This window comes from Taeniopygia guttata, chromosome 4A (genome assembly GCF_048771995.1).
Source record: "Taeniopygia guttata chromosome 4A, bTaeGut7.mat, whole genome shotgun sequence".
In the NCBI taxonomy this organism is placed as follows: Eukaryota; Metazoa; Chordata; class Aves; order Passeriformes; family Estrildidae; genus Taeniopygia; species Taeniopygia guttata.
The window spans coordinates 8778680-8805779 of NC_133029.1; the positions used below are offsets into that span (position 1 = coordinate 8778680).

Genomic DNA, 27100 nt, shown 5'->3' on the forward strand with positions numbered 1-27100 from the left:
CCCTAACTTCAAACGCGAGGAGGTGGAGCTAGGAAGGAGAAAGCACCACTTGACTCACGTCCACCAGCCAACGGGGCTCTCTTAACAGGATGGTGAGACACAGGAGGACACCAGTGAGAACACACAGTTCTTACTTTATTTCTTTGATAAAATTAAATATTTCGTGGCTGCCAACAGAGCAAGTTGCACCATGTTTGTATTTTCTTTGACTCCAAATGCATGGTTTCCAAAACCAATCAAACCACCAGCATATTGAAAATATTCCTTAGGCTTCACACCTTAGGGAAGCCCGTGACATTTATATTATTAAAGACAACATTAGAAAAAACATATGCCCATAACAACATTTGAAAATGTATTCGCTACATCATTAGTCCCAACATCACATTTCTGTTGCTCTTCAAAATTCCAGGTCATCAGTCCCCCCCACATCGCCCTGTCTTGTCACACAAATTACAAGACACTTCAATTTAAAGTATCATGCAAGTCAGTAAAGGAGCTTCTTTCCAAGACACTAACACTGAAGATTTGTTCCCCCCTCCCCAGACATAAGACCCTTAAACTCTTCTAGAAGTGGCAGTCTTCTCCCTCAGACACAGTGCAGCTGGCGAAGACAGATTAAAAAAAGCTACAGAGAGAGAAAAGGGGAAAAAAGAGAAAAAACAGAAGATTAGCAAAAAAGAGGAAGACATTCAAAAAGCAAGAAAAAGAGATGGCAACATGGAAACAGCTGACAGAGGAGAGATGGAACCTCCTTGTGGTATCTCAAGTACTTCAGGGAAATCACACAAGTAAAAACCTTTATTTCTTTAAAGTCTTTAAAAAGATTTCACGTAACTTTAAATAACATTCTAATAAGCAAATGGTCAGGAAGAACAGACAGTGACCTGCAGTATGGTAAAAAATGTCACATTAAATTGTCCTTTTAGCAGATAATCTAGAAATCATTGACAGATTAATATTGACTGGTTTTGAGAGCAGGGCAACATTCAAAAGTAGAGGAGGAAGAAAATATTCAAATTATTTCAACTTGCTAAAAAATCCCAAACAAACCACAAAGCAATCAAAGAGCACTATGGGAAACGAAATTGTATTTATGGTGAAAGAGAATACCTGAGAAAATACATTGCAATCAAGAGTTTGGGCTGCCCTGACTGCTGGGAACGGAGGAACCGTGGTTTGACCTGGGGCTGCTGCTGTGAGCAGGAGCCAGGCTGAGCCTGTGCTGAAACTGCTCCTGAGCCTTGGCACCAGGCAGAGCACTGCCCAGGTAAAACCTCAGCAGGTAAAACCTCAGCAGCAGCTGGCACTGAACAGCATCATCATCAGGGCTAGGCCTGAGTGTGCTTATCTCTAAAAGCCCAGCATCTGGGGGGGTTTGTGGAGGCAGCACACATCTGATCTTTCAGCAGGAGCAGGACGTGTGGATTCACCACACACAGAGCCCTGAGCCCGCCCACACTGCACTGAAGGATCGGGGCCACAACAAGCAAGTCTGAAATGGAAACGAGGATTTACATGCTAGTCTTCAGATAGCATGAATTAGCAAAAGAAAAAAAAAAGCAAATGCAAAAAGCCAGATGATGTCATGAAAATGACAACAAATAGAATGAGAAAAGTGTTTTATCTCTGAACTATGTGATAATTAAACTAAGATGGTGTTGTCATGTTAATGTCATCAATAAATATATTTAAACTGCGTTGTTATTTCTGCAGCAAAAATAACTCACAGAACTTATTTCCATATCCCTTATTTAGCTGGGTGAAATGAGACCAGGAGAAAGAGGAATCCATTAATTGCAGGGGAAAAAAAAAAAAAAAAGGTAGGATTTAAAGTTGTAGCATCCAGAACCTTGTTATGACTAATTTTACATTGTTTAATAAAAGCAATAACCACCAGTACACAGCAAAGACAGAATCACAACGAGGATATAGAAGAGAGCAAGGATAACACCCTGGAAAGGTCACAGCTGAAATGCTGTCATGTTTTATTAGACCCTCCGATTTAACAAGTAAAGGTCCATTCCAGGCCATTGTATTCAGGGGTAATTACTCAGTACAGAGCCATGGGTTACTGTAAAAGAAGGGCAAAGAAAACAAAAAACAAAAGAAGTAAATGTTAACCAGAATTCACTGTCCGATGAACTCTTTATTTAAAAACAAAACTCAGCCAGAAATACAGAGAGAAGACGCAGGCAAACCACAGTTGCACTTGGCCAGAGTGAGCTCCTGGCCCAGTGAGCAAAACACCCTCCTTTTTAGTGCAAATCTTGCAATAAAAACAAGGCTTTTGCTGAATAGAAAATATGAGAAGAAACTTGTCAACATCTGTACAGTTCTAAAGAGATGTCAAATAAAAAAAAATAAAGGTAGTATTTTTTTGCATTAAAACCGTAAATTGTTGGAATCACTGAAAAGAAAGTCAATGAAACAGCATAGTCTTTCTTCAGAAACACTGATATGTACAGCAAGGTGACCAGCTTTCCCTGAGATTGGATCCAGGATGTGCATCCAGGTCAGCACACTGAGAGGGAGACCAGGCAAGAAATCCTTCATGACCCCTGCAGCATTCAGAGAACACTTAGTTGCAAACCATGGATCCAAATTTGAGATTTCCTCAAGCTTGGGAACTAGAGGTTTGGACTCAAGGCCCACGTCTGTGAGGATGTCAAGTTTTGCAAAACGTCCTTGAAAGTTATTTGAGTCACACATGGCAGCACAGGGGGTAATGAGGGCTTAGGAACAGCAAATGAACATGGGGAGAGGGCAGCCAGTGTGTGGAGAGAGCACATCCCACCCCACGGCAGCACCAGGCTGCACCCACAGCAGGAGCTAAATGCACCCCAAGCAGCTCTGGCAGCACGGAGCAGGGAAAAGCTGAGTGGTGGCACAGGGGACCCCTGCCCAGGAGCAGTGGGCACAGGAGCCTGGCACGAGCCCCTCTGCCAGCTGGGCCCCTCACAAGAGCCCAAGGCCGGCAGCCAAGGGCTCTGCCCTGGCCGGGCGGTGAGCGGGAGGGGAGCAGTGGGAAAGGTGAGCGAACGGGCACAACGGCACAGCCGAGGGTGGCATTCGCCTCTGGGGCCAAGGGAAAGGTTCTACAGGAAACCCGAACTGAAAATGAAAGAAAAAGGCAGGTTAATGGTTTTATGGATTAATGACAAAAAACAAAATAAAAATACAAGTTTTTCTAATGCACACACACACACACAAAAAAGAAAATGTTGCTAAGTGTTAATAAGGTTTAATCTGACTACAAAACATGCTTTATGCAGACAAACACACACACACACACTCAGCAGTGGGATGAACCAAATTTATTTCCTAAAACAATCCTTTCACAGTTTTGCAAGCTACAGAATTCATCAACTGTGACTTGTTTGTATCCTTGCAAAACAGCGAAGCCCTGCAACACTTTATGGATCAATATGGAGAGTGTTTTTCTAAATCCTGGAAAAGTACCACATATACATATTTAATTTAGCAATGACAAATGCCCATTGAAAAAGGCACTGTCTGCATTTGCCTAGTGGGAACAAAGAACTTAATTTGATTCAAAGTCCAGCACACAACAGTGTACAGTTATGAGGACTGCCAAAAGCAATCCAAAACCAACAAAAATCAGTAATGTTCACTCTAGCTGCACTTTAGCTGTGCCTTCGTACTCAGCACCAGAATGAACACTGTTATTCTTTGAGCTTATTTTTCCACATTCAAAGCCTGATAAGCAGAGAATTGTTCTTTCCATTGTTCTATAGTTACCATTGGCAGCAGAGACATTCAACTGGACAGCTCAAGTCAACTGTAAGCACCAGTTCAAGTCAGTGCAAGACCCTTATGAAGCTCTTCTGTTAAGTGGAAGGTCCCATTTAAATTACATTCAAATGCCTCTCACTGGCAACATAATGTTTACTTGCTTTTCCATTTCCCTTTGTGGAGTTAAGAGGGAAGGAATCCTGGAATCAGCTTCACCCAGTTTAAGGGCAGACCATAATTTAGTCTAGACTATCCAGGAGAGAATGTAAGTGTTATCTTTGTCTGCAGGGAAGGGTGAATTCAAGGATGAGTTTTTAGGGTGTGTTATAGTTTATTTCCAACAGAGTCCCTTCTCTGAGAGGCCTGTGCACCTCAGCCCCTGAGGCACTGTCATGCTTGCCCTGGATAATGAGTATTGCTGCTCTGTCAAGAAGCAAGACATTCCTGTGGGAGGTTTCCTCTTCCTCTCACCAGAGAATCGTCAGCAAATTAAAAATGCTCAATTTAACCCACTCAACCTAGCTGTAAGTAGACCAGTGTCATCAGTAGTTTAACTAATAACCCTAATGAGGATGACAGAAACTACTCTTGCATCTTCCTTCACCTTCGCTGTAACCACAAGTTAACATTACAGCTTGGAGGAGTGGGAGGGAAGGAGGAGAAAGGAAAGACAGCGACATTTTCATGGCTAGCTGGGCTGTATCATCAGCACCACGTCTCCATAGCAATTGTTGCCATAGTATCAACGTGGCCTGTGTGATTAAAGAATAGAATTTATTTTTAAGAGAGGTGGAATAAAGAGAACAGAGCCAATGAAGTGCTGGGAAACGTCAAAAGGAGGAGGATATAACCCTTAATTTTCTGTGTTCCATATCCTGAATTAATTCTGAATTAAACTTTGCAGAATCTTTAAAGATAATAACACACTTTTTCTACAACTGCACATGTAGAGAGTGACTGGTAGAGCACATATAGTGGGGGTGAAAGCAGGGGAAGACAGAGGTAATACTTGTAAGCTTCAGGACTTGCACAGGGTCTGCTTTTTTAGGAAAGGTAACTGATCCCACTGCGAGGCTCTATGAGTTAATGACGCTTACCAGGACAATGTGCCTCATGCACCATGCAGCCAAACAGCAGCTAGCTGTAAAACAGCACACATGTAAGGCCTAATAATGATAATAATGATGTAACAACAAAAAAATCAACTGAGTCATGATTAGTGCAAATTACAGAGCTTGGGTTTAAACAAGTCACCTGTGAAAGAAATAGGTTATTGTACTGCCAGCCAGTAGTAAACAAACTACAGTTAAGCTCCAGCTTGCAAAATTCATGGATTGTTAAGAAAAAATTATGATCTAAGTACTGAAATCCATCATTAAGGACACTCAGAGCAGTTACAGAGCAAAGAAAGCAGCACCATTTCTAGCACAGCAATTTTCCCGGAGGCCAAAGAGGTTTCCTGTTCTCTTCCCAAGCCTTACTGAAGCACTGACCTATCTCTGCCATGGAGTTTTCTGTGCCCTTAACTGATAAGGACAGTACCAAAGCTTTTTCATATCAACATACTTGGTGTCAAGGAGATGTTCTGAGATGAGAACCACTTAAAGGACCAAGAGTTTGACTTGGGCCGCAGCAACTAATTGCTGACACTCTAGGGCTGCTGCCTCTCTTTTCTGCATTCCTGACCCTGACTGATCTCAAGGCTGAAGTCTGCAGTCCTGAGTGAGCAGATGTCTAAGGGCTCTAAGCATGAAAGAACCCGGGTATTCCTCACACAGTCCAGGCTGGAGAGAGAAGTCTGTTCCCAGTCAGTCCCAGACTCCTCAGTATGAAAATATATTAAAACCCCCTGAAGGCAATTCAAATGAACAAATCAAATCAGGCAGTGGAAAAAGGAATGGGCAAGTGAGAAAAGTGCAGCACTTATTGCTCATCACAAAAGAACATTCATCTTGAAGCAGCTTCAGCTTTAAACTACAAGACTAAACCAGGATCTCATTCTTGTAATTGGTTCTTTCCTCCTCTGTCTCGCTTGATCCCAAGCTTAACAGTCACAGGCTTTTTCCCTGACAAACAGTGCTGTCAGCACTTTGGGCACGCCCCATGCAGTCCAATTTAACAGCACTTCTTCACGAACTAAAAACTGCACAGTGCAGGCAAGGATTGCCCCAGGGCTGTGCAGAGGGGGGTTATGGCAGTGGTACAAAACCAGACCCCTGTTTGTCTGCACACCTGCACAGGTGGCACAATGCTCCTTTTGGGAAATGTAGCACAGTGAGAAGGAAGGGAACTGCTCAGTGCTGGGACAGCTGGGAGATCTGTTTCACTGTACAGCTGGTTGCTCTGGAGCAGAACTTCAGGAGCCCAGCACAGGCACTGCAGACAGCCCAGGTGCCAGACCCTGACGAGGGGCTGGATCCTGTCACACCAGCCCCTGGCACTGGGAACCCCTGCTACAGCCATGCAGTATCTCCCACTGTTTCTGTGGAGGGCAAAAAGCTGTTTTAGGACAGGAGAAGATTACTAGTGCTAACAAGGTGCTATGACCTGTCCTCTCATTTTGCAGTCTTTCATTCTGCAGATTCCAGAATTCAAGACTGTTAGTCTCCCTGAATAATTTCCACAATTTTCTCAAGCTAAAAAAGTAAGAACCTGAACTAAAACACACTCCTCTCTGAGGGTAATGGGACATCCCTGCTACCCACAACCTAGCCTTGGCAGCTAGTATGGTTCCACTTCTTTACAAGCACTGAGAGACCAAGGGAAGAGCAGGGAATCTTGGAGAATAAAAACAAGTTCATCCTCTCCCATGCTGTCAGAAAGCCAAGAGGGAGGTTAGTACTGCTTCCTGCTCTTCAGGATGACAGCAAATGTTACATGCTTCCAGATACTGCTCAGCCTTACTAGGGTTTAAATCTGGCTGCAAACCTTTCCCTGATAAGGACTGGCTATGTTGCAGGGAGATATGAACACCCAGAAAAATAATAAAGGAGAACCATTACCAAAAAGCAAATACCTCTGGGTTAGCAACTTACTTTTTCCTTTCCTTATCCCTTTTAAGAGTTTGCGACCCTCCAGCCTGCTGAGCCTGTGACTGAAGCAATTCAGCTGCTGTCTTCCTTTGTTTAAATGCATTTACTTCATCATCCAGAGACTTCTTCTTATCCTCTAGCTTCTTCTTTTCATCCTGATGCAATTTCTTCAAGCGATCAAACTTTTCATGCAGCTAACAGGAAAGGAGAGAGGTGAGAGGGACATGGCACTACCAGACAAAGGGGAGGAACAGCCTCCTTCCACAACAAATTACAGGCAGTGTTGCAGCAATGTATCATTGTGCAGACTAAGAACAGAGGATTGGGAGAGCATAAAAGTGCAAAAAAAAAACCCCTAACCCATCTTCAGGGGTCTCTGCCTTATTCCTCTTTAAAGGTCAGTAAATGCATGGATTTTTCACAATGCTAAGAAAGTTGCATGGGTGTATTTTTTGTAAAACAAGTTCATCTCAAGGGCTGTTTCTCTCCTTGACTTTTACACACTGCACCTCTTCATCAGAATCAAGACTCTGGCCCTTTCCTGGTGCAATAAGTTGTACAGAACAAGCACTGTGATTCAGTTTTGTCGTACAGACTGAACACCTTAACATCTCCATCCAAGTTAAACCTTAGAATTCCTGGTAAAAAAAGTCCTAAACCACACTCTGCAGAAAGTGCTTTGGCAACAGCTACCTACTTGGGAGTGAATCCATCACTCACAGCCATGAAGACACAAGTACTGCAGTCTTTACCTCTTTTTCAGCCTCCTTCAACTCAGCTTCTTTTTCCTTGACCCTCTGGACAAACATCTGTCTCATTGCCTCTTCCTTTTTCTGCAGTTCTCCCAGAAACTCATTTCTTTTGGCTTCGTAGGTTTCTTGTAAGCTGAAAAGGAAGTGGTAAGACTTGGGACAAACTGCTTACCCTGACCCTCTGAAATCAGGCCCTCACCATGACTATGCTTTGCATTTGCTACTCACTCATCCACACGTGCCCAAGGTCTTCTTTATCCAACGATTTTTGGCACATCTTTGTATGTTGAATGTTGGGCAATTCAAAGAGATCAGCTGGCAACAAACACTAGTTCAAAGGAGCATTGCTGTTGATGTCTTAAGATTTCAGCCCTTATGTTTTTTAAATCTTGTACTGCATTAGTGCATAATTCTAAACTCCATATAAAGTGTTAGTTAACTGTCTTCACATTTTGGTCAGGAAAAACAATCCTTCAGGGCCTGAGATCCAAGAACAACCTATAGCCTCTCACTCCAAAACATATAAACAAAAGTGAATTGGGGAGAAGCAAACTGGGGGTTTATGACTTCATTACGTGAAGCCATAACTGGAGGATTAACACCTGATATGTGAATAGACCAAACTTATATCTGTCTGAAAAACTCGTGACCATTGTCCATTTTGGGTGTAGCCCCTTGAGGAGGCTTTGTCTGCCCTTAATGTACCTGGAGGCCCTTCATTAAATATATCCCCTTTTACCCTTTTAATGTTGTCTGGCCTCTCTTTCTAGGTAAGCTCAAAATAGGCATCACTGTCTCTCTGCAGCACAGACATTTCTACTCCCATACTTGCAGATTCACAGTCAGTCCTGCAGATCCTCCCTGTATTTTCACCTTCTCCCAGTCAGACCTTTGCTGGAGTGTGGATTTATCTGACCTGGCAGTTTTTCTTGCTGCATTGGTTTTTTCCAGGCTCCCCCAAGGACACACACACACACACAGAGGCACACAGCACATCCAACAATGCCTCTCTCAAGCCCTCCTGTCTCTTCCAGGGATCTCACCTGAAGGGTTTGCTGTCTGGATCAGTGTCCTTGAAACCCATCTCTTCCAGTTTACATCGCCTGTAGAGCTCATAGTGGCGTGTGTGGGTCTGCTCACGAAGGTCTTCCATGTTCACGCGGATCAGCATCTCCCTCAGCTTCACAAAGTCACAGTGAGCTTCGTTCTCCACTGGAGGAAGACAAGGTAAGGAGGAAAATGGGGACAGAAACTAAGATCTCTTACCACATTCCTCAATTGTCTACTCCTCCACCGGGTTTAACAGCCCTTCCAAGCAGAGAAAACTGGCACTATAGGCCTGACACAAGGATTTAACAAAGGATAATTCCCCATGGATAATCAAGTCCAGCAGGCCCTTGCTCCTTTTATGAAAGCCCACTGCCTCCTTGCACAAGTGTCACCATTCATGCCATGAAAACCCCGGGGCTCAACTCACCCTGCACTGTACCCCAGGGGTACTGACGAGCTTTCATCATTTTGTTTCCTATTTTCAGCTCCTCCGTACTCCCGATCACTGCAAATGGCAAGTGAGCCTGGAACACATTTAATGAGATCACGTTAGTCCCTCTCAGAGCTGGCTGAGCTGCCAGCACGCAGGGATGAGCACAGCCACTGAGCAAGACAGTCATTATGCACACGCTAATCTCAGGGAGTCTAGTCACCGGCCACTAGTCCAAAACACGGGGTAGCAGGGTGGGTCCTTTTTTGGCAACCTTGTTAATGCTACCACTCTATATCTTCTACCTGGCTGATCCTCCCAGCCACAGAGTCTCAGGTGAGATGAGCCAGTGCAAGACCAGCATCAGAGTGACAGCTGGAACAGAGTGCTGCGCTCGGACTGCGGTGCTGTCCCAGGGCTTGCCATGCCTGAGGAGAACATCTGCACAAGCACAGAAGCAGTAAGAGGTCTTGGAGCCTTCTTGATTTTATCCCCCCACCACTCCTTCAGCTCATGCTGGAGCACAAGACACCCTGCTCCATCAGACCATGAGATGGAAATGCATCCTTCACCCCCAGAGTAAGAGCTGGGGATGAAGCTGGGGGTGACCTTGGGTCACACTCTTCAAGTTGAGATGTGCACTCCATATTACACAAAGGCTGACTAAGAACAAGACGGATCTGCTTTCCAAAAACTCAGAAATAGTCACTTCTTAGTAAAGATGATCTCTCTGCAGAAGGCAAAAAGAGACTTGCCCAGTGCAAGCTCAGCAAAACTGGAACTGAACCCCCCCACAACACTTATCTAGGCTCTGAAGATCTCACCTTACAGTCTGCTCATTTCCAAAACTCAGGCAGCCAAACAAACCCCCCCAGACACTGCCATCCATTTTGCTCCATTTTTATCTGAGTGAGATTTCTCCTCACCTCCCTTGCTCCTGGGAACTATACTACATTCTGCCAAGCTGCAAGGAAGTCAAGTGCAAAGTTTCAGCACTTTGAGTTCCCAGCTCCTTGCACCAACCCTTTCTGTTGAGTTTTGTGAAGTGACATTTGTTAGGCAAAGCTTCTAAAGTGCACCAAATTCTGGACAATTGAAAGGGCCTCAGGAAGCCAACTACATGGAAGATCAGTGACCCTGGATTGCTCTCAGGAGCAGGTAGTGAATTCCAAAGGTCATCCAAAAACTTGGACAAGTTCATGACAGCTGATACAAGCAAAAAACTTCGGATATGATGTTTTTCCTTTCAGAGTGTGGCTCATACAGTCAAACTGCAAACAAAGCAAAACTGCCAGCAAGCACTCACATAGATGGGCTCTTCCCCCTGTATTCCTCAGCCCCCTGCTCTCACATGGGGCACACACAGATTAAGAGTAATCTTTTTCTTATGTTTCTAATAATATCAGTATTTGGATACAAGTTTTCCAGATCTGCAAAACTGCCTTGGTCAAAATCTGGCCTGCTTAGTCCCCATAAACCTGGTAATCCTACAGAGGATGTAAGAATTGATTTGTCTGTGCAGCGACTGACACAACCCACAACATCTGCAACCCAAGACAGCAGTTCCCTCCCAGGAGACAAGTAAATGGCTGAAAGCAAAGACAAGCAGAGGTTCACTTCCACCCTCAGAAGGGCTAACACAGAACTGCTCTGACCAGGAAACCATCACTGACAGCTCCTACAACGGGACAAACTTCATGTTTCTTTCAGGCCTCTCCAAAACACTCTACAACTATTAATACTAAATCAAGAGGCGGCACAAATGCACATCAGCTAGACCTCTACTACACCCACAGAAGTAAAGCAATCAACTTCCCCTACTAGATTTCCTGGGAAAAGCCTTCTGGAAAATGGGATCATGGTCAGGACATGCTGCCAGAAAGGCAAGGGACAGTTTGTTTCATCCTCAAGGAGCCACAACTGGTGGTAAGGCCAGAGCCAGACTGGGAACCTGCAGGCACCTCGAGGCATGTCTGGCCCAAGTTGTGTACTGTTTTCCACACCTTGCTGGTTAAGCTGTGTAATTCTTTGCCACTGGAAGTCTACTGGTGGGAGACCATCAGGTGATGTATGGACAGGAATAATGACAAACCCTTGAGCTGAAAAGGGTTTAAACACTGATTTCTTACACGTCCCTCGACAGATATGCATGAGGACAAGGAGGGTATTAAAAGTCTGTTTTCTGACTAGAAAAGCCCACCAGAGAGGCAGCAGCCTACCACAAAGCTCTCCTAGCCTAGGATGACACTACAAGGATTACATTCTTGTGAAATCTTCTTTTTAAGAAACAAAATGAAAGGGAAAGTAGATTTAAGAAACATCCCAATATGGGCCACCAACCCCTGCACTGACAGTGCTGCTCTGGGAGAGGAGCAAGAACTCAGTCACTCACATTCATTGTCCCATTTATCTCCGCCACTGATTCATCATCTGTCGGGAACTGGTAGATCTGCACCCCATTACTGACCAGTTCACTTGTGATTTTAATTTTAAACTTGGTCAGCTCACTCTTGGAAATGGCATCAGATTTGGCAATGATAGGAATGATGTTCACCTAGAAAAAAACAGAGGTATGAAGAAATCAACTTCGCTCCTGGGAGTTTCTCTAAGTCTGCATTACAACCTTCAAAAACTTGTAAGTGCTCAATCAATCTATAGAATTATCTGCCAACTCAGTCATTTCCACCAGAAGGGCTATTCAAGGTGGGGAGGTCCTCTGGAAAAGCAGCAGCCTTTCCACAATGCAAACAGCAAATCTGCCCAGTAAGAGCTAGTTGTGCCAACCTTGCTGTCGAGCTTCTTCATCGTTACCAAGTCCAGGGACTTCAGGGAATGGCCGGTGGGGGCAATGAAGTACAAGCAAGCGTGGATCCGGGTGTCATGGTAGTTGTGCAAGACTCTCTTTATCTTCAGTTCTTCTTGCAAGTAGGCTTCAAACTGAGCATCAATGAACTCAACAATGGGCTTATAGCTTTGGTGAAAGGAAAAAAAAAAAAAAAGCTATACAACTCACAGTCAGAGAGCCAAACAAATAGGACAATGCCCATTGGCTTAATTGTAAGAAACAAGCTATTGATAGATTTAATTTTCCACTTTCTAAGACCAATTCTCTCCATGTCCCTTGCTCCCCACCTGTAAGAAATTTTAAAGTTGCACTGCTGACAAGGAGACATGGTCCTACATCAGACTCTAGCAGCCTGTTTGTCAAAACACAGCACTGGGATTTAGTAGATGCACCATCCTCTCCAGGGAAAGCAGACTCATATTTTCAAATGCAAGGGTGAGAGACCTTCTAAAGCAAGGCTAATGGAGACTCATTTGCAGCAGTTTGTAACCCTTGCTTGCACTTGGGGAGTGAATGGCTTGCTGCTCTCACAGCCCTGAGTGCTGCTGGTGAAGACACAGCTTCATTCAGTACCACCTTTGCCCAGTGCTCTGAGGCAGGAAATTCCTGCAATTCCCTTGCAAGGTCTTCTGAAATACAGAGCCTGCAGAGCCATAATGTAAAGGACATCCATGCATTTTAAACAAACTTAAAAAAAATATCTAGCAGACCCACAAAAAAGCAATCCCATCAGCAATGTCTCTGCAGAGATACACCCTGGAGACTGTCTGGTATAACTGCACATCCCTTAACCAACACACTCCAGCCACTCTGGGATGTGAGCTGCCAGAGACACTGCCACAAGGTATCTCACTGCCCATTTATTGTGCTTCCTTTGGCTCTTCCCATGAAAGAGCCCTGCCAAAAGTGGATATTAAGCCAAGCAGAGACTACACCACACTAGTGGTTTGGTCAGCAGCTTGAGGTCAGCACAAACCAAAACAAGCCCAGATGCCCTGGAGCATTTCAGTCTCCCCACCAGATGAATTTGGGCAGAAGCTTGCCAGCAGGGCAGAAATTGCTCTGACAGCATGAGAAAAGCTGCTTTACAGCTGAAGCAGTGCTGACACTCCAGAGCCTTTGTCCTCTCTTCTACATGTCCCATCCCAAAGAGGTGACAAGGACAACTCCTAAGAAGCATACAGGAAAACTGCAGTGCAGTCAGGCCCAACTAGGGAACAGGGAAAAGCCAGGTCACAGTATAGCCTCTCTCCCCCACACTCACCTGTCCTCTTTGTTGATCTGATCCCCAAAGCCCACTGTGCTCACAATAGTCAGCTTGAGGTTGACATTGCTCTCCTGCAGGTCATAGGTACTGGATTTCAGCTGGACCCCAGGCTGTGAGTGAGATGCTGGGTCACCTTCAAACTTGGTGTTGAAAAGGGTGTCCATGAGGGTGGACTTACCAAGACCAGTTTCCCCTGTTGGAGAAAAAGAGTTGAAACGTTCTGTTGAATATTAATATGGGTTGGCCTCTGAGCTTCCAAACATTAACAGGGGTGAAATTGTAGCAGATGAAAGCAGATCTCATGCTCCCAAGGGAGCGTCTGGTAAACAGAAAGCCATGAACAATGGGAGGTCTGTATTCTGGGCAAATTACATTTCACAGTCTAATGGCCATTAATGTCATTAGAAAATAGAGATGAAAAGCAAGAGGTGAAAAGGCGAAGGGGAAAGCATCGTTTAGATCCTGCTTAAACCCACAACTACACTACAGAAGATGCTATTTTCATTAAAAAACAGGAGAGGAAATGGGGCTCACTGCCATTTCCAAGAAAAGCTGCTCCAGATCAATGTCTCTAATAAGCAGCCACAGAAATAGCTTCCTTCCGTGCAGAAACCCTGAGAGCTGGTTCAGGTCCCTCAGCAGGTTGTGCAGTTGGTTTCTCACAATGAGAATCAGCCTTCCACACTGGGAGGGGGCATTTTCTGTAATATCTGGTTTCGTACCTTAGGGGCTACACAAGCTGTAAAATATTGCAAAATCTTCTTCCAAAAGTTCTACTAGTATTGTCAGTATTCTGCTAGTATTCTATCAGTACTGAACTGCTACTTGGATTTCATTTACCAACAGGCAACTATTCCCTTGTCTGGAAGGAAGAGAGAAATCCCAGAGACCAGTCTTGAATTTGTTTTAGATACATCCCAGGAAGAATAAAACAAATCCCTCTGTGCACACATTCCACAGGACAGCCTCCCTTACCAGGCTCTGACAACAGAGCCAGCTCTCAGAGCTCACAGGACCTGACTTCCCACGCAGTCTGGTCTGCTGCCTTGTGAAGGCTGCTGTGTTTTGGGGAAGCAGCAATTTCTGAGCTGCCCAGCTGGATTTGGAGAAACTTCAGGAACGGCTGAACCCCACCCTCTGTGAAGGCTGCTCCTCCAGCCTGCTGTGGGACCACAGGGAGACTGGCTGGCTGCAAGAGCATTCCTCTCCTTCCCCCAGCCCTCAGCTCCCAACCAAAACAACTTCACCATTTTCCCACTTTGCTCAGAATAAAAGAGCTTCTTATTTTTGTAGGTTTAGAGCTCTGTATCAGATCCAAACTTGCATGAAATGCCCAATTCAAGAAGGGGAAACTCCTCCCCATCCTCCCCCGTCCAAATGTCCAAATCTCCAAGCCTCACCCCTGCAAGCAGGCAAATTCCTCTTCTGGCCTCAGAAGGGATTTTCCTCACTCAGGACTGAAGTACATGGCAGAGCAAGGTAAACGCAGATTCATAAAACCACAGAATGGTTTGGGCTGGAAGGAAGATTGTCTAGTTCCAAACCCCAAATCCTCTGCCCTGGGATTTGTCATCCTGGCAAGCAGTCCCTGATTGCCAGGATGACATATCCAGTGTCTTTCCAGAGGCAGCAAGATCCATTAACATTTCAAAGCCAATGTACACCTTGAGCTGCAGAGCTGCCTGGGAGCCAGCTGAGAGCTTGTGCTCCATCACCAGCCAACACCAACTACAGCCAGAGCAGTCACCAGTGCAGTCGTTCTTTGCACCCATCTGGTTTTCAATCCAAAGGGGAGAAGGAGTCCCACCAGGAGCTGGTGTGGCTGCAGTCCCTTGTGCTACCTCAGTGCATCAGCTGTACCTGCAACAGCACTGGCCAGAGCAAGGGAGGGGGACCCAGCAAAGCACAAGGTTACCTCTGTCACTGGAAGAATAAGCTGGTCCAACAAGCCCTTCACTGACTTGGAATCTCATTGCCTGGACTTGTTAGGGACCATTGGCCTCCAAAACTGAGGAGGTGCACAAATCAGAGCAGAGCATTGCCATGGTTTGGATAGGGATTTTGAGAGTTAACAGCCAACAGCCTGTATGACCTCCCAGGCTGTTCTCAGGGATTCCAGGAAAACAGCAGGGTAAAAACAGACAAAAATCTAAACAGCCCGAGAAGACTGCAGCATTTCCAAAGCCCCTGCCAAGGGATGGGTGGGACAGAGCAGTGAGCTGGCTGCTTGCCTGTGAATGCCAGGAATCCTCATGGGACATCTCAGGATAGGGGAGTCCCTCAGCCCTGCAGTGCAGGAGCATCACCCACACACAGTCCTGCAAAGCCTCCTCCTGTGGCACTGCCCCACAGCCCGGCAGGCCCTGGAGCAGCTCCAAGGCTACAGGACAGTGTGACAGGGGAGCAGCAGCAGTGACAGGGCAGGGAGCTGCTCCCTGCAGTGGATACAGAAGGTCATCTGTAAACCACACTGGCTTCTGGGCAGACAGCACCCTGTAAGTCACCTCTCATTTCTGCCTCTCTCCTTTTGGGCGAAAGATGTTCATAGGAGGCCAAGACTATTGTTTAAGCACATCCTGAACCTGTTAATCATGGCTTACTTTAAATCCATCTCAAGTGTTTTTTCCAGCAGGACTGACTTTAACTGTCAGGGGGGCTAGGAGAAGTGTTTAAGAAATGCAGAGTATGTTTTTACACTCCACCTCATGCCAGCTACACAGGGCCAGCAAAGGCAACTTTGAACTCAGTGAGTTTTTCCTTTTGGAAGGGGAAGATAAGAACTGGTATTTTTCCCCAGGTGGGAGTTGCCCATACAAACACCTTCATAGTTAAAATGTCCAGGCACTAACATGGCATCTCATGGGAAGTCTGCACTCCCAAATTTCCATTGAGCCAGCAGATACCCCTGTCCCTGCACTGTGTAACCCCACTGACTTGACACAGAATTAAAGCCTGCTAGGGAAGGCAGAGTAGAGAGGAAAGACTGTCTCAGCTGAAAGAATGTTAACACTGACAGAGTGACATGAAATGGCAAAAGACTAAGGACACTAACAAAGTGTTCTGCTGTATTAAATATGAGCAGAGATAGGGAACAGTGCTATTTTGAAGGCCAAAACAACAGGAGGAAGAATTTCTGAATCTTCTGAGAGTTTCTGCCTCATACAGAGGCAACTTTTTGCTGGCTGAAAGATGTGAATGGTGCCAACTGCTTCTTGTAAGGACAGAAGTCCAGATGGAACAGATGGTCTGATAAAAAGGACAAGTGGTCTGTGCTTGTTGCAACCAATGACACTGGAATCTTCCCCAAAAACCAGAAATTATGAACAGGGATTACAACAGGCAGAATTACTTTGAAAAAAAGAAGCAGTGTACACAAATTGAGTGAGAGGCAACCCTGGCAGGGAGATTATTTCCTGATGTCAGGCTTATGGACACATGTGATTTGATCTCCAAAACCATACTTAGGGATTATGCAACTCTACAGCGGTCTGCTGTCCCAAAACAGGGCTGACAAAGCTCTCTGGGGAGGACAGGGCAGAGACAGTGACCTTTACTGGAAGAGTTCTGCACCAGGAAGATGTGACAGCAATGGAAAAGCTTGAGTGCTGTACCTATCATCATGGGATGGAGTTTTGCTGTTAAGTCGGATGATATTCAAGAATATTTGAAAAAAAAAATGGCCAGGGCCACCACTGCAGGTTCTGGACATGCAGCAGCCCTACATCAGTGCTCAGAAAGCACCATCCACCCTTCATGCCCAAGAGCCTGGCTGTGCTGGGCTCCCCACACAGCCTCTCATTGTAAGACATGTTCCCTGCTCCAACTGCACCTGCACATGGGATCCTCACTGCTCTGTGGAAACTTCACCAAATCTCACAGTGATGGAACTGTGGTGGCACCACTTGCAAACCTACAGCTGGGACAAGCTCCTAACTTCCCAAACCAAGACAGGCACTTTTGTGCTGAATGAACTGTCATTCTGGCTTCTTTTCACAGAAATTTTAGCATCCTAAGCAGCTGCAGCAGTGAGCTGAATTATACACCACAAAAGCTGTACCTCCTCCTTTTGTGCCTGGAAATTTAATTTGCTTTTCCCTAGCATGTGCTGAGTGAAACAGGCAACTACTCACTGCGTCCCTTTCCCACAACACTCAGGATTTAAGAGGCCTCAATCACATCATCATCAATCGACTCTGTGGGAGGACAGAGGAGTCCTTGGAGCATTTCCCTGTTCAAAGGCAGGGAGCAGCTTTCACAAGAGCTTCCTTTCTTGAGAGAGCAGCACCTGCCCTTCACAAGATTAACAACCATGGCTCTAGATATCAAATAATTCAATTTTAAAGAAAATGTATATGCATGCACAGCCTTTTCATGTGTAGAAATGGGAGCCAATCCAATGTAGCAGGTTTGTGGAGACAAGCCCTGAGGCAACTCAGACTGATAAGGCCATCTCTCAAGGAGAGAGCAGAAAATAGTTTGTTTCATCTGACAGGCGTGCAGAGACACCACACAATTCAGCACAGCCAGGCAAAGGCTGGCTGCAGGGGCGAGAGGAGAGCAGCAAGGGCTCACAAAATACACTGAAACAGCACCTCAGAGGAGCACCCAGCTCCTGGCATCCCCCCCAGGGCACCAGCAGTGCAGGGCAGGAGAAGGCTGAGGAGACAGATGGCTTTTTGATTAGAGCAACTGTTCTCTCCTCAGCTGGTTGCACCAGTGACCACAGAAACAACCACTAGGCAACTTCCAGGCTGTACAGCTCATCACCCCAGAGAGCTGCCTGCTGCAGAGCACCAGGAATCCTCTGCACATCCCTCCCTCCCTCCCCCAGGCTGGAGCTCCTGCACAGCACAGGCTCACTCCTTTGGAGTGACAGCCCTCAAAATGCCTCGGTACAGTCCCTGGGGAGAGAGAAGCATTTCTGCCACAAAACAGCCTTTCTCATTGCACTGAATAGGCCAGTTAGAACAAATTCCCTGCAATTCCTGGGAGAGAGGAAGGGACAAAATCCTGCTTAAATTGGGATACTAGTTTAATGCAACTACAATCTACCCCAGCAAAAACTGAGAAAGTTTACATCAAAAACCTGCAGCCTGTTCTTCCTCTTTTCCCCCTATCTCACTGAGAAATACAGTCAGCACAGAAAGTCTCAGTCATTAAACACTTCTCCAGCCTTTGCACTGAACTAAGAGGCAACTAAAAATTTATCACGTAAGGTTTAGGGAGAAAATGATTGTGCTGAGAAATAAAAGATCAGAGAAACCATCTGCAACACCTAACATCTAATGAGAGGTTTTCTTATTCATTCTAGCTTTGGCTCTAGTCTCACAGGGGAGACAGCTTTCAGTATAAGAGCTAAAAACTGCTCCACTCTGGACATGCTGCTGAGAGTCATTTCTGAAGCTTTCTTTGGCTTCTCCAGCAAGAGCTGCAGGAATCAGTGGCTCAGATCCAGCATGACACAGAGTAGAAGTATCACTGGATTTTTCCTCCAACAGATGCCACACACTGCTGAAAAATGGGGGGAAAGAAGTCCCTTTCTGTCATGCTTTGTGGGCTGTCTATGGGATCCTCATCCAATCTTCACTTGCTTCCTTGTTCTTTCAACTTTTCATCTCAAACTCTGCTGTACAAATGAAATCCAACAGAATAAATGACAGATGAACACTGGGAGTTTTTGTTTTCTTTCTCCAGGATGTTTAAGTGTGGGGGCAAGATTTGAAAATCTTTTTCTAATGAAGTTTATTATATTTTTCTATATAAAGTTTCTTTATTTCAAGATTGTGTTATTACTATTCATAAAAAACTGACATTAGCAACTAATGTACATTGATCTTGGTGAGTCCTTGTTATTCACTTCAACAAGTTATTAATGCATTCCACTTCTGCTCTGCAGAGAAGAAAGCACAGGCATTCAGCTCCTCTTCACACATCAAAGTGAAGATATAACTACAGGAGGCACCCACTGTTACACCTAGAACTTGTAAAAAAACACTGCAGCCCAGTAAGTGGAAAAGGAAACACTTTTAGACTTCAGGCGTGGGGACAGGAGTTTCCTTAGGTCATATCACATTCATGTACTGAGGAAATCACCTAGAGACTCAGCCTGACAGTGACCTCCACTTGTCAGCAAAGTTTATCATCTCACAGAAATGTAAGATGTGACTGTAAGGAAAATTGTCTTCTCAGCTCCATTTAACAGGGCTCAGCTCTCCTCTCCTTGCTCTACTACTCTCGTTTCAGAGTTAACCCTGTTCTGGGTCCATAGCTGCATCTCCCACAGGAGGGGACAGAAAATCTCTGCGTGGATGCAGGGCTGACTACTAGCTGAGTCCCCAGGAGGTGTCCACAGCTGCTGCTCTCCCCCCTGCCACAGCAGGCACTGCTGGGATCAGCTGCAGACAGGGCTCAGTCCGAGCAGCCACGGCCATACAACCTCCTGCTCCCCAGGGCAGGGCACCAGCAGCAGCAAACCCATCAAGTATTAATTCTCCATTTTTAATTTCCTCATTAACCTTCCTAAACTATGGTACCACAGCCATACAGGTTTTATTTCTGTTACCTAAAAGAAGGGATTGTTTGGGATCCTAACCCTGTGAGATGGGCTGCAGGGACAGACACCAAGTCCTGCTACAGTGCCAGGCCCCAGCTGTGATCCACACCACATGGCAGCTTGGATAATTGTCAGAAGAGTTAAGGCTTGGCCAGACACTATCTTAATTCAAGTATGCACAGAAAGTAGGAGAAAAAATAGCTTTTAGTGATTTAAGAGAAGCATGATTAGTATTTTGTTAAAATAATTATAACAATAATTCAATACTTAACCAAACAAGACCTCATAACGAAGTACGCTGGCATGAGTACCTATTTTCTTTTAAAAAGGTCAAATTCAAACATATAAGGAAAAGAAAGATCATAATAACAGCCTGTGATCTTAGGCATTTTATTTCACTGCTTGGTAAAAAGCCATACTGCTGAACCCCAGTGGGGATTTCCCAGAGCACCAGAAAATCTCGTTACTGAAAATAGAACAGTTGGGGGAAATTGAAATCAAAGCTACCTTGTTAGTGCTGTAAGCTATGAGCTACATCCAGCTGAAACCTTTTCAGCATGAGAACTTCCCAAAATGGAAATACTCACCCACACACAGGATGTTGAAACAAAACCCATGATTAACAGACTTATTAACCAGCTGGTCAGGCAAACTATCAAATCCGACGTGCCCGGAAAGCGGGACAGTACGACAGCCTTCACCCTGAAACACAATGAAATAGCTGTGTCACTTGCAAGCAAAATACTCTGTTCTGTACAAACCCTTACGACCTCCCAAGTGGAATCAACTGCGCAGTCCAAGCAGAGATTTGCACAGATCTATCAATCATGTCAGCATGCTTCACTCTTCTCTAAAACAATTCCAGAAGGCACAAATACAACAATTATTTGTCAAACATTTGACGGTAGCCCTAACAGAATAACACTACAATGTGTAAAGTGTGTACACAAACACAGCTGCTGAAATGAAGAGATTAAAAACACTTGTTTCTTCAAAAAAATATGCAGAAACTCAAGTCTCACCTAATACTGAAAAGAAAAAGAATCCTCTGTGCAAAGCGAGGTATTAATGACAACTCCTCCTACAAGCCTATTACCATTCACTTTATATGAATTGGAACTCACATGTAATTCCCATTCACGGCTGCAAGTATAGAAATTAGCTAGAAACAGTAAAGAAAACTGTACTACAGGAAAACAAAGCAACAAAGTGTCCAGAACTGAGCTGCTCATAATCCCACAGGCCTGAAGGAGCCTGCAGAGAGGGTTTGGGAGTGGAGGTACTCAAACCTCCTGCTGGGGGACAAGGGCTGCTCCTGCCCAGCCACCTGAAGGACTTCCCAAGAAGCTGCTCCTCACCCTGCTCTCTCCTGTGCTCAACACCACTAATCTGGGCTCCCCAGCCAAGCAGAGCACATGGTGCTCCATGCCCAGAACAGCCACAAGCTTTGGGAGGGGGTCAGAAATTTTCACCCGGCCAGTCTGTGCCAAGGCACCCTGGGTCCCAACCCTGCCCAGCTGACAGCAAAACACAACACACAGAAGCTCAGCCTCAGAAATGGCACCAGGCAAAATGAAGAGCCAGTGCCGCACCCCTGTATTGGTGTGTACTGGAGAGTTGTCCTCCTGCAGCCCTAAAAAGGTATTTCCCTCTCTGAAGCAAAGGCTTTTCTTAAAAATGTATATTAGTGTGAAAATCAGAAAATTCCCCTCTAGCCTTCCATCAGTTTGCAAAAAATACTACAGCCAAAAGGCAGTAGTTTATAGGGTGTGATTTTGAATTTATTTTCACAATCATGCTTTCACATATCTTGAAAGCCTGTTTATAAGGACAGGAATACTGGTTTTCCCTCTTCTGCTAATGGCACTGGTATTTTAGGCTGGGAAAACATCCCCGAGGAGTACATTTACTACAGTAGCCTGTCAGCATGTTTTCTTGTCCTGTGACTGTTATGCTGTTGTGGGTTTGGATTGGTTTTTTTCAGATATGAGGCTCCAAATACACTTTGATCATTAACCATATTTACCAGTCTGTGATGTGTAAATATGTTTCCCCTTAGCCATATTTTGTGTATTAGTCTGACTCTTCTTGACAAGCTGTTCACCAAATATGGTGCTTCATTAATTCCTGAGCACCTTCCCTGCTAATGACATGTTCACGAGGAAGGCACTCAGGCTGCCCAGCAGATTCTGGTTTTGCCTACTGACAATGCAGCTCTGAGGTCCAGTAATGCAGAACCAGCTAAAGCAGAGAAAGTGAGAGTGTCAGACATTGGTGACAACACACTCAAACCCTCCCAAACTGCATCCACCAAAACAAAACCCCAGTCCTGGGGAATCTCATGGCAGTGTTGGATCTGCAGCCACAGCCTCAGGTCCTGGTGAAGAACAGAGTGGGGGGACAGAGCCCACGAAGGCGCGAGAGAGAGAATGACCCACGGCACCTCCTGGGGAAGGAGAAATATCCAGTGTATTTTAATACTCGGCCCCAAAGCCACACCACTGGAAGACTGCTTGAACACTACTCTCCCCAGGAAGCGTGGGCAGGAGTGTGGGTTCTCATTAAGAACAAATCATCCCCTCATCCCTAAATATAAGTGTGATCCAGATGGAACAAAATAAATGGTAGAAGTTAAGCTGCTCTCAGCTAAGAGGAGGCATTTGCCATCACATAGAATTCAGCCTGCAAGTCATTTCCTGTAGGTTCTTTTTCTAGTTACCTGTGGTTTTACAATACAAGTTAAAACCATGCTTCACATCTGGTACAGGCCAGGAAACAACTACTGCAAAATGGGATTTCCAGTCACAGCAGCTAAGTCTCCATGTTAAGTGCACAGCCATAAGGTATATTGTGCTACTCTGCCTAAAAATCTACAGCCTCCTTGGCCAAGGCATCAAGAGACTGAATGCAGTGGAAAAAACAAATAGAAAGAAGTAACATTTTAAGATCAGCCTGGTTTTGACACTTATCAGAAAGTTGACAGCAATTACCAAACCAGTGGAGAGAAAATAAACACTTTCTGTCTGATCCACCAAGAAACAGTGCAAGTCACCAGTCTTCAAGCACCAAGTGGTGTCTCTGTACCGGAGCACTGCTATATATAAACAGCACCACCATAAACAACATATGAACACACTGATTAGTCATCCTGGGTGTATATTAAATGTAGGTTTGGATCCCCTTGTTCAACACTGGAGGAGAATATGTTAAGCTTATAAGCTTTTTGCTGATAAGGTGTTCAAGGCTGTCTTCCATCATTCATCTTCCAAACCAGATCAAATTAAAAACATACAGAGATACCAACAAGGTAAGCAAAGTTTAACTACTGTATGCATGAAGGCTTTTTCCAGGAGCATCAGTGAGTGCTGGATGGCTGACAGTCCTTTGTGCTCTCTATTTTAAGGTTACATCTTCTTGGAACGAAGACAAAGATGGAATCTCAGGAAAGCCAGTGTGAACACTGGCACCACACCAAACCACCAAATGCCTTTTTTTTTTCCCCACATACACAGAGTGCCCCCTGCCTAGACAAAATGGGCTGTTGTCGCTTGGGAGGAAGTAAAGAGTGTTTGTCATAAACAAGATTAAAAGAACAAAAAGAGCAACACACTCTCTTGCTGTATTATCAGGCAGGGTTATTGTAGAGTGAAAGAAAGGAGAGTGAGGACCAGCCACTTGGAGAAGCTATTTTACTTCTTCCTTTCTTAGAAGGATTTATACAGCCTTTTGTAAAGACATCTCCATGCCCCAGAAGCCACCACCACCTACTCTAATTCTTACAGAAAACTATCCAAATCATATGGAAAATACCAAGATGTTTTAATGAATGGCCCCAAGCCTGAAAGCACCATCCATTAACTATTAGTTTACATAAAAGGGGCAAGATTTAGTCTTCAGGTATTTGAATCACTCCAGGGTCCCTGGCATGAAAATACGATTAGAGGACAATCTTGCTGAATGCATATCTGTGCCCTGATCTACTTAGCAGGACGAGCAGGTACAGCACTGTCACCTCCTGTCCCCAGAGTCCTGAGAGGCCGCTGCCTCTTTGTGGAGCTAAAGCAGAGCACATGCAATGGTGCTGCTCATTGCAAATGTCAACGCTGCACATTCGGGACTCTGCCTGTGGCCATGATGAGAAAGGATTCCATGGCAAAGGCAAAGCCTCCACTTGGTGATATTCAGGCAGAGCACAGCAAAGGAAATAAAGAATTTTACAGCTCTGAACCCAAGGGACCCAGTGTCCAAATGAGGCCCACACAACATAAAACTGCTCTCAGAGGCTGCAGACAATCTAGTTGAGTGTTTCTGTTCAGGACCTCACAACTGACACTCAGTATTTCTGACAAAATTTCTCACCTCTTTCCACTTCAAACCCTGAGGCCTTAGAAGGATTTCCAAACTGCCACAATAAGCACAGGAGCACCATCCTGCAATGAAACCAAAGAAAGCAACGCTCACAGAGCTCCACCACTGCTGCCAGAGCTCACGGCAGCCACCTCCTGCCCCTCTGCTGCCCTTAATGCTGAAACCTGGGGGCTCAACCCCCCAAACCTGAGACAACTCTTGCACGAGAAGTCAAATGGCAAAGCAAGGCAGAACCTGAACTCAGGTTTCCATACCACAGTTTTTCACATCGTCTTTAAGCCAGAACAACATCAGATCCCTTCTTGTGACCTTGGAGTTATGGTATTCACTTCACCAGACTGCATTTGGTTCTGATTAAACAGCAAATTAGAGCAACACTTGTACAATTATGCAGTTCTCCTATATAATGAAAGAATTATCCAGCAGACAGTATAAACATCCTCCACAAGATAAATGTAAATCAGGAATGTAAAGTCTAGATAAAGACTTTGTATTATTTTTCCTTGCTCAGCTGATAAAAGATCATCAAGAATGTAAAATAAAAACACCAGAAAAGTGGGAGGGAAATAGTTTTGAATCAAGCACCATGAAAAGCAAGAAGTGTCTCACCAAAGGTCCTGACCATCAACCACCCTCTCCAGACGCATTGCAACACTCGGCCATTCAACATTCACAAACAGCCAAGTGCTTCCGAAATCTCAAATTCTGACAGCTCTTAAGATTACACTTCTTTATGCCCCTGACAAAAGGCTGCAGAAATGCCAAGCAGTTTGGATACATTCCCAGGAGAAGTCAGCAGTTAGAAGATACACATCACTATCAGCAGTCACAGTAATGTTTCTGACCTCTGCTGGATACGGACAGTTGGACAGTGCCTGGCAAGACGTCCCCTGCACCCATCCTCCCCGCTGGCAGAGGACAGGAGAAGGAGCCCAGCTTGGTGGTGACAAGGCCACCCTGCCCATCTGGGGATAAGGGGGATTCACCAACTATCCCTGCAGTAAGTGTGGGCTTGATGAAGGGTTCTCTGGGACAATGGCAGGTTGTAACCCCAGCTCCTCCCCAAACCCAGCCCCAGCTCTCACACCTTTAACCCTGTTGGCACACACAGAGCCCTACACCACCAGGACATTACAGCTGACTGCTCCACGAACCAGACATGACCAGATGCCCAAGACCTTGACTGACAAGTTACCTGCTTGTAAAAGGACATTTTCAATTTGCAGCACACTAATTTCAAGTCTGTCTCACAGCCAGCTTTCCCTTTTGCCTCCAAAGTGAAGCTGTGCAGTATCATAAATTCATTCCAGGCCACAAATAGATGTCTCAAACTCCTGTACATTATCTTAGGAAAGCATAACACTCAATTTCTTTAAAAGACAGGGGAGTAACTGAGTCACTTCACATATTTTGGCAGTCACATACAAGGCAATGGGTATGTCCAGGAGGAAATAACATCACAACCTGGCAAGGAATGGCTACATCTACTCGTTCAGCAAGATTGGGTCCATGCTAAAACATACTGCTTTGAAGACGAAACTGGAAAGCATTTACCTCAAGTGTTACTTCTGTATTAACACATGGACATGAAAGTTGGAAGCCCATCAAACCACAGACAAAACCCTTCCACATGCAAACGCGATACAGATGCCTCCTTAGCATTTCTCTGACAAACGCAGAGGTGGCTCAACTCCCTGTGCTCCTCTTCTGGATAATTCTCGCAGGCACACAGGGATCTTGTGCCGCGCTAGGCAGGCGGGCGAGCCCGGCAGTGGCCGCTGGCAGCACCGGGACCCTCGGGACAAAGCGCAGCGGGGACACGGTGCCGGTGCTCGGCTGCCACAGCTCCTCCGCGGCACACGGTGCCAGACCGGAGTCCTTCCTTCCGCATCACGCACCACCGAGCACTGAGGGTTTCTCCGGGAGGAGAGCAGCATCCCCGGAGAGCCAGGGATGCCACTGCCGTGCCCCGGCCCGCCGAGGGCCCCCAGCCCCGGGTGAGGGAGCACGGCCCGGCCTCCCGGGCGCTGCAGCCCGGCCGGCCCCGCCAGCGCGGCGGCTCCGGCCCGGGGCACCGGCGGGGCAGGACCCCGGCCCGCCGCGGTGCGGGCAGCCCAAGGTCGCCGGGCCGGGCTGCAGCGGGGGGACCCCAACACCCTCTACCCCAGGTAACCCCAGCCCCCAAAGCCCGACCCTCCGGGAGCCGCCGCCGCTCCGAACCGAGTCTCGCAACCCGCGGGAGGCCCCAGGCCGGTGTACTCGCAGCCCGCCCGGCGCCCCCTGATCGGGCCCCGCCGCCCCGGCCATGCCCGGCTCTCCCGCCCGGCGCTGCCCGGTCCGGGCCTCCCGCCCCGGTGCCGCGGCCCTGCGCCCGCCCGCACCTGCCGCGCCACCTCGGCCGCCGCCATCGCTGCGCGCCCGCCGCACGTTCCGCCCCGGCCTGCGGGCGGCTCCGGGCGCGCCCACCGCGGCCCCGCGCGGGGGGGCCCCGCCGCGCCCCGAGCCCGCCCCGCCCGCGCCGCCCGCCCCGCCCCGCCGCCTCCCGGCCCTGCTCGGCCCCACCGGCCCCGCCGGTCCCGCCGCCGCCGCCGCGTTCTTGAGGAGCGGGGCCGCCGGTGCCTCCCCGCAGCAGCCCGCGATGGTGCAGCCCGGGCTGCGGGCGGGGCGGGCGAGGTTCGGGCGGGCGCGGAGCTCCGGCCGCGCTTCCGAGCCCGACCGGCGCCTCGCCTGCCCGCGGGCTGCCCGGCTGCCTCCGCGACCCGGCCCTGCCCGCTCCCGGCGCGGGGAGGGCTTCCCCGCCGCCTCCTCGGGAAGGCCCGGGGGGACCCGTCCCGGTGCCCTGCGGCCCCTGCGGTAACGCGGACCGAGCCGTGCAGCCCCGGGGCTGGGCTGCGGGCCGCGGTTTGGGTCCCTCCAGGTCCCCCAGCCTCAGCAGCTGAGTTGCTGTTTCAGGCGGAATGTCCGCGCACTTGCCGTGTCCCAGCTCCGCCGGACGCTCGGGCCCGGCCGGGCCCCGGCTGCGAGCGGCTGTGCCAATTCCCCCTCGC

The 27100-nt window shown here is 46.9% G+C and overlaps 1 protein-coding gene across 7 annotated transcripts; it reads right to left on the reverse strand.

The window, feature by feature from the left end:
- Window positions 1-114: 114 nt before the first annotated feature.
- On the reverse strand, window positions 115-26564 carry SEPTIN6 (septin 6). Of its 7 annotated transcripts, XR_012055985.1 has the most exons (12): window positions 26435-26564; window positions 20273-20387; window positions 13130-13325; window positions 11805-11991; window positions 11413-11574; window positions 9018-9114; window positions 8584-8752; window positions 7541-7673; window positions 6792-6982; window positions 4854-4897; window positions 1731-3114; window positions 115-628 (listed from the first exon to the last, which is right to left on the reverse strand). XR_012055985.1 is itself a non-coding variant. In XM_032748367.3 (11 exons), exons 1-10 carry the CDS (start codon window positions 26459-26461, stop codon window positions 1755-1757), a joined length of 1281 nt encoding a protein of 426 aa, XP_032604258.1. In that variant the 5' UTR covers window positions 26462-26564; the 3' UTR covers window positions 115-628; window positions 1731-1754. The 7 variants fall into 7 exon arrangements, 4 of the variants coding, with proteins under 4 accessions (XP_032604258.1, XP_030128461.1, XP_030128462.1 ...); XR_005980386.2 differs by lacking the exon at window positions 4854-4897 and having other exon boundaries at window positions 1731-2074; XR_005980387.2 differs by lacking the exon at window positions 4854-4897.
- Between the last annotated feature and the right edge of the window lie 536 nt (window positions 26565-27100).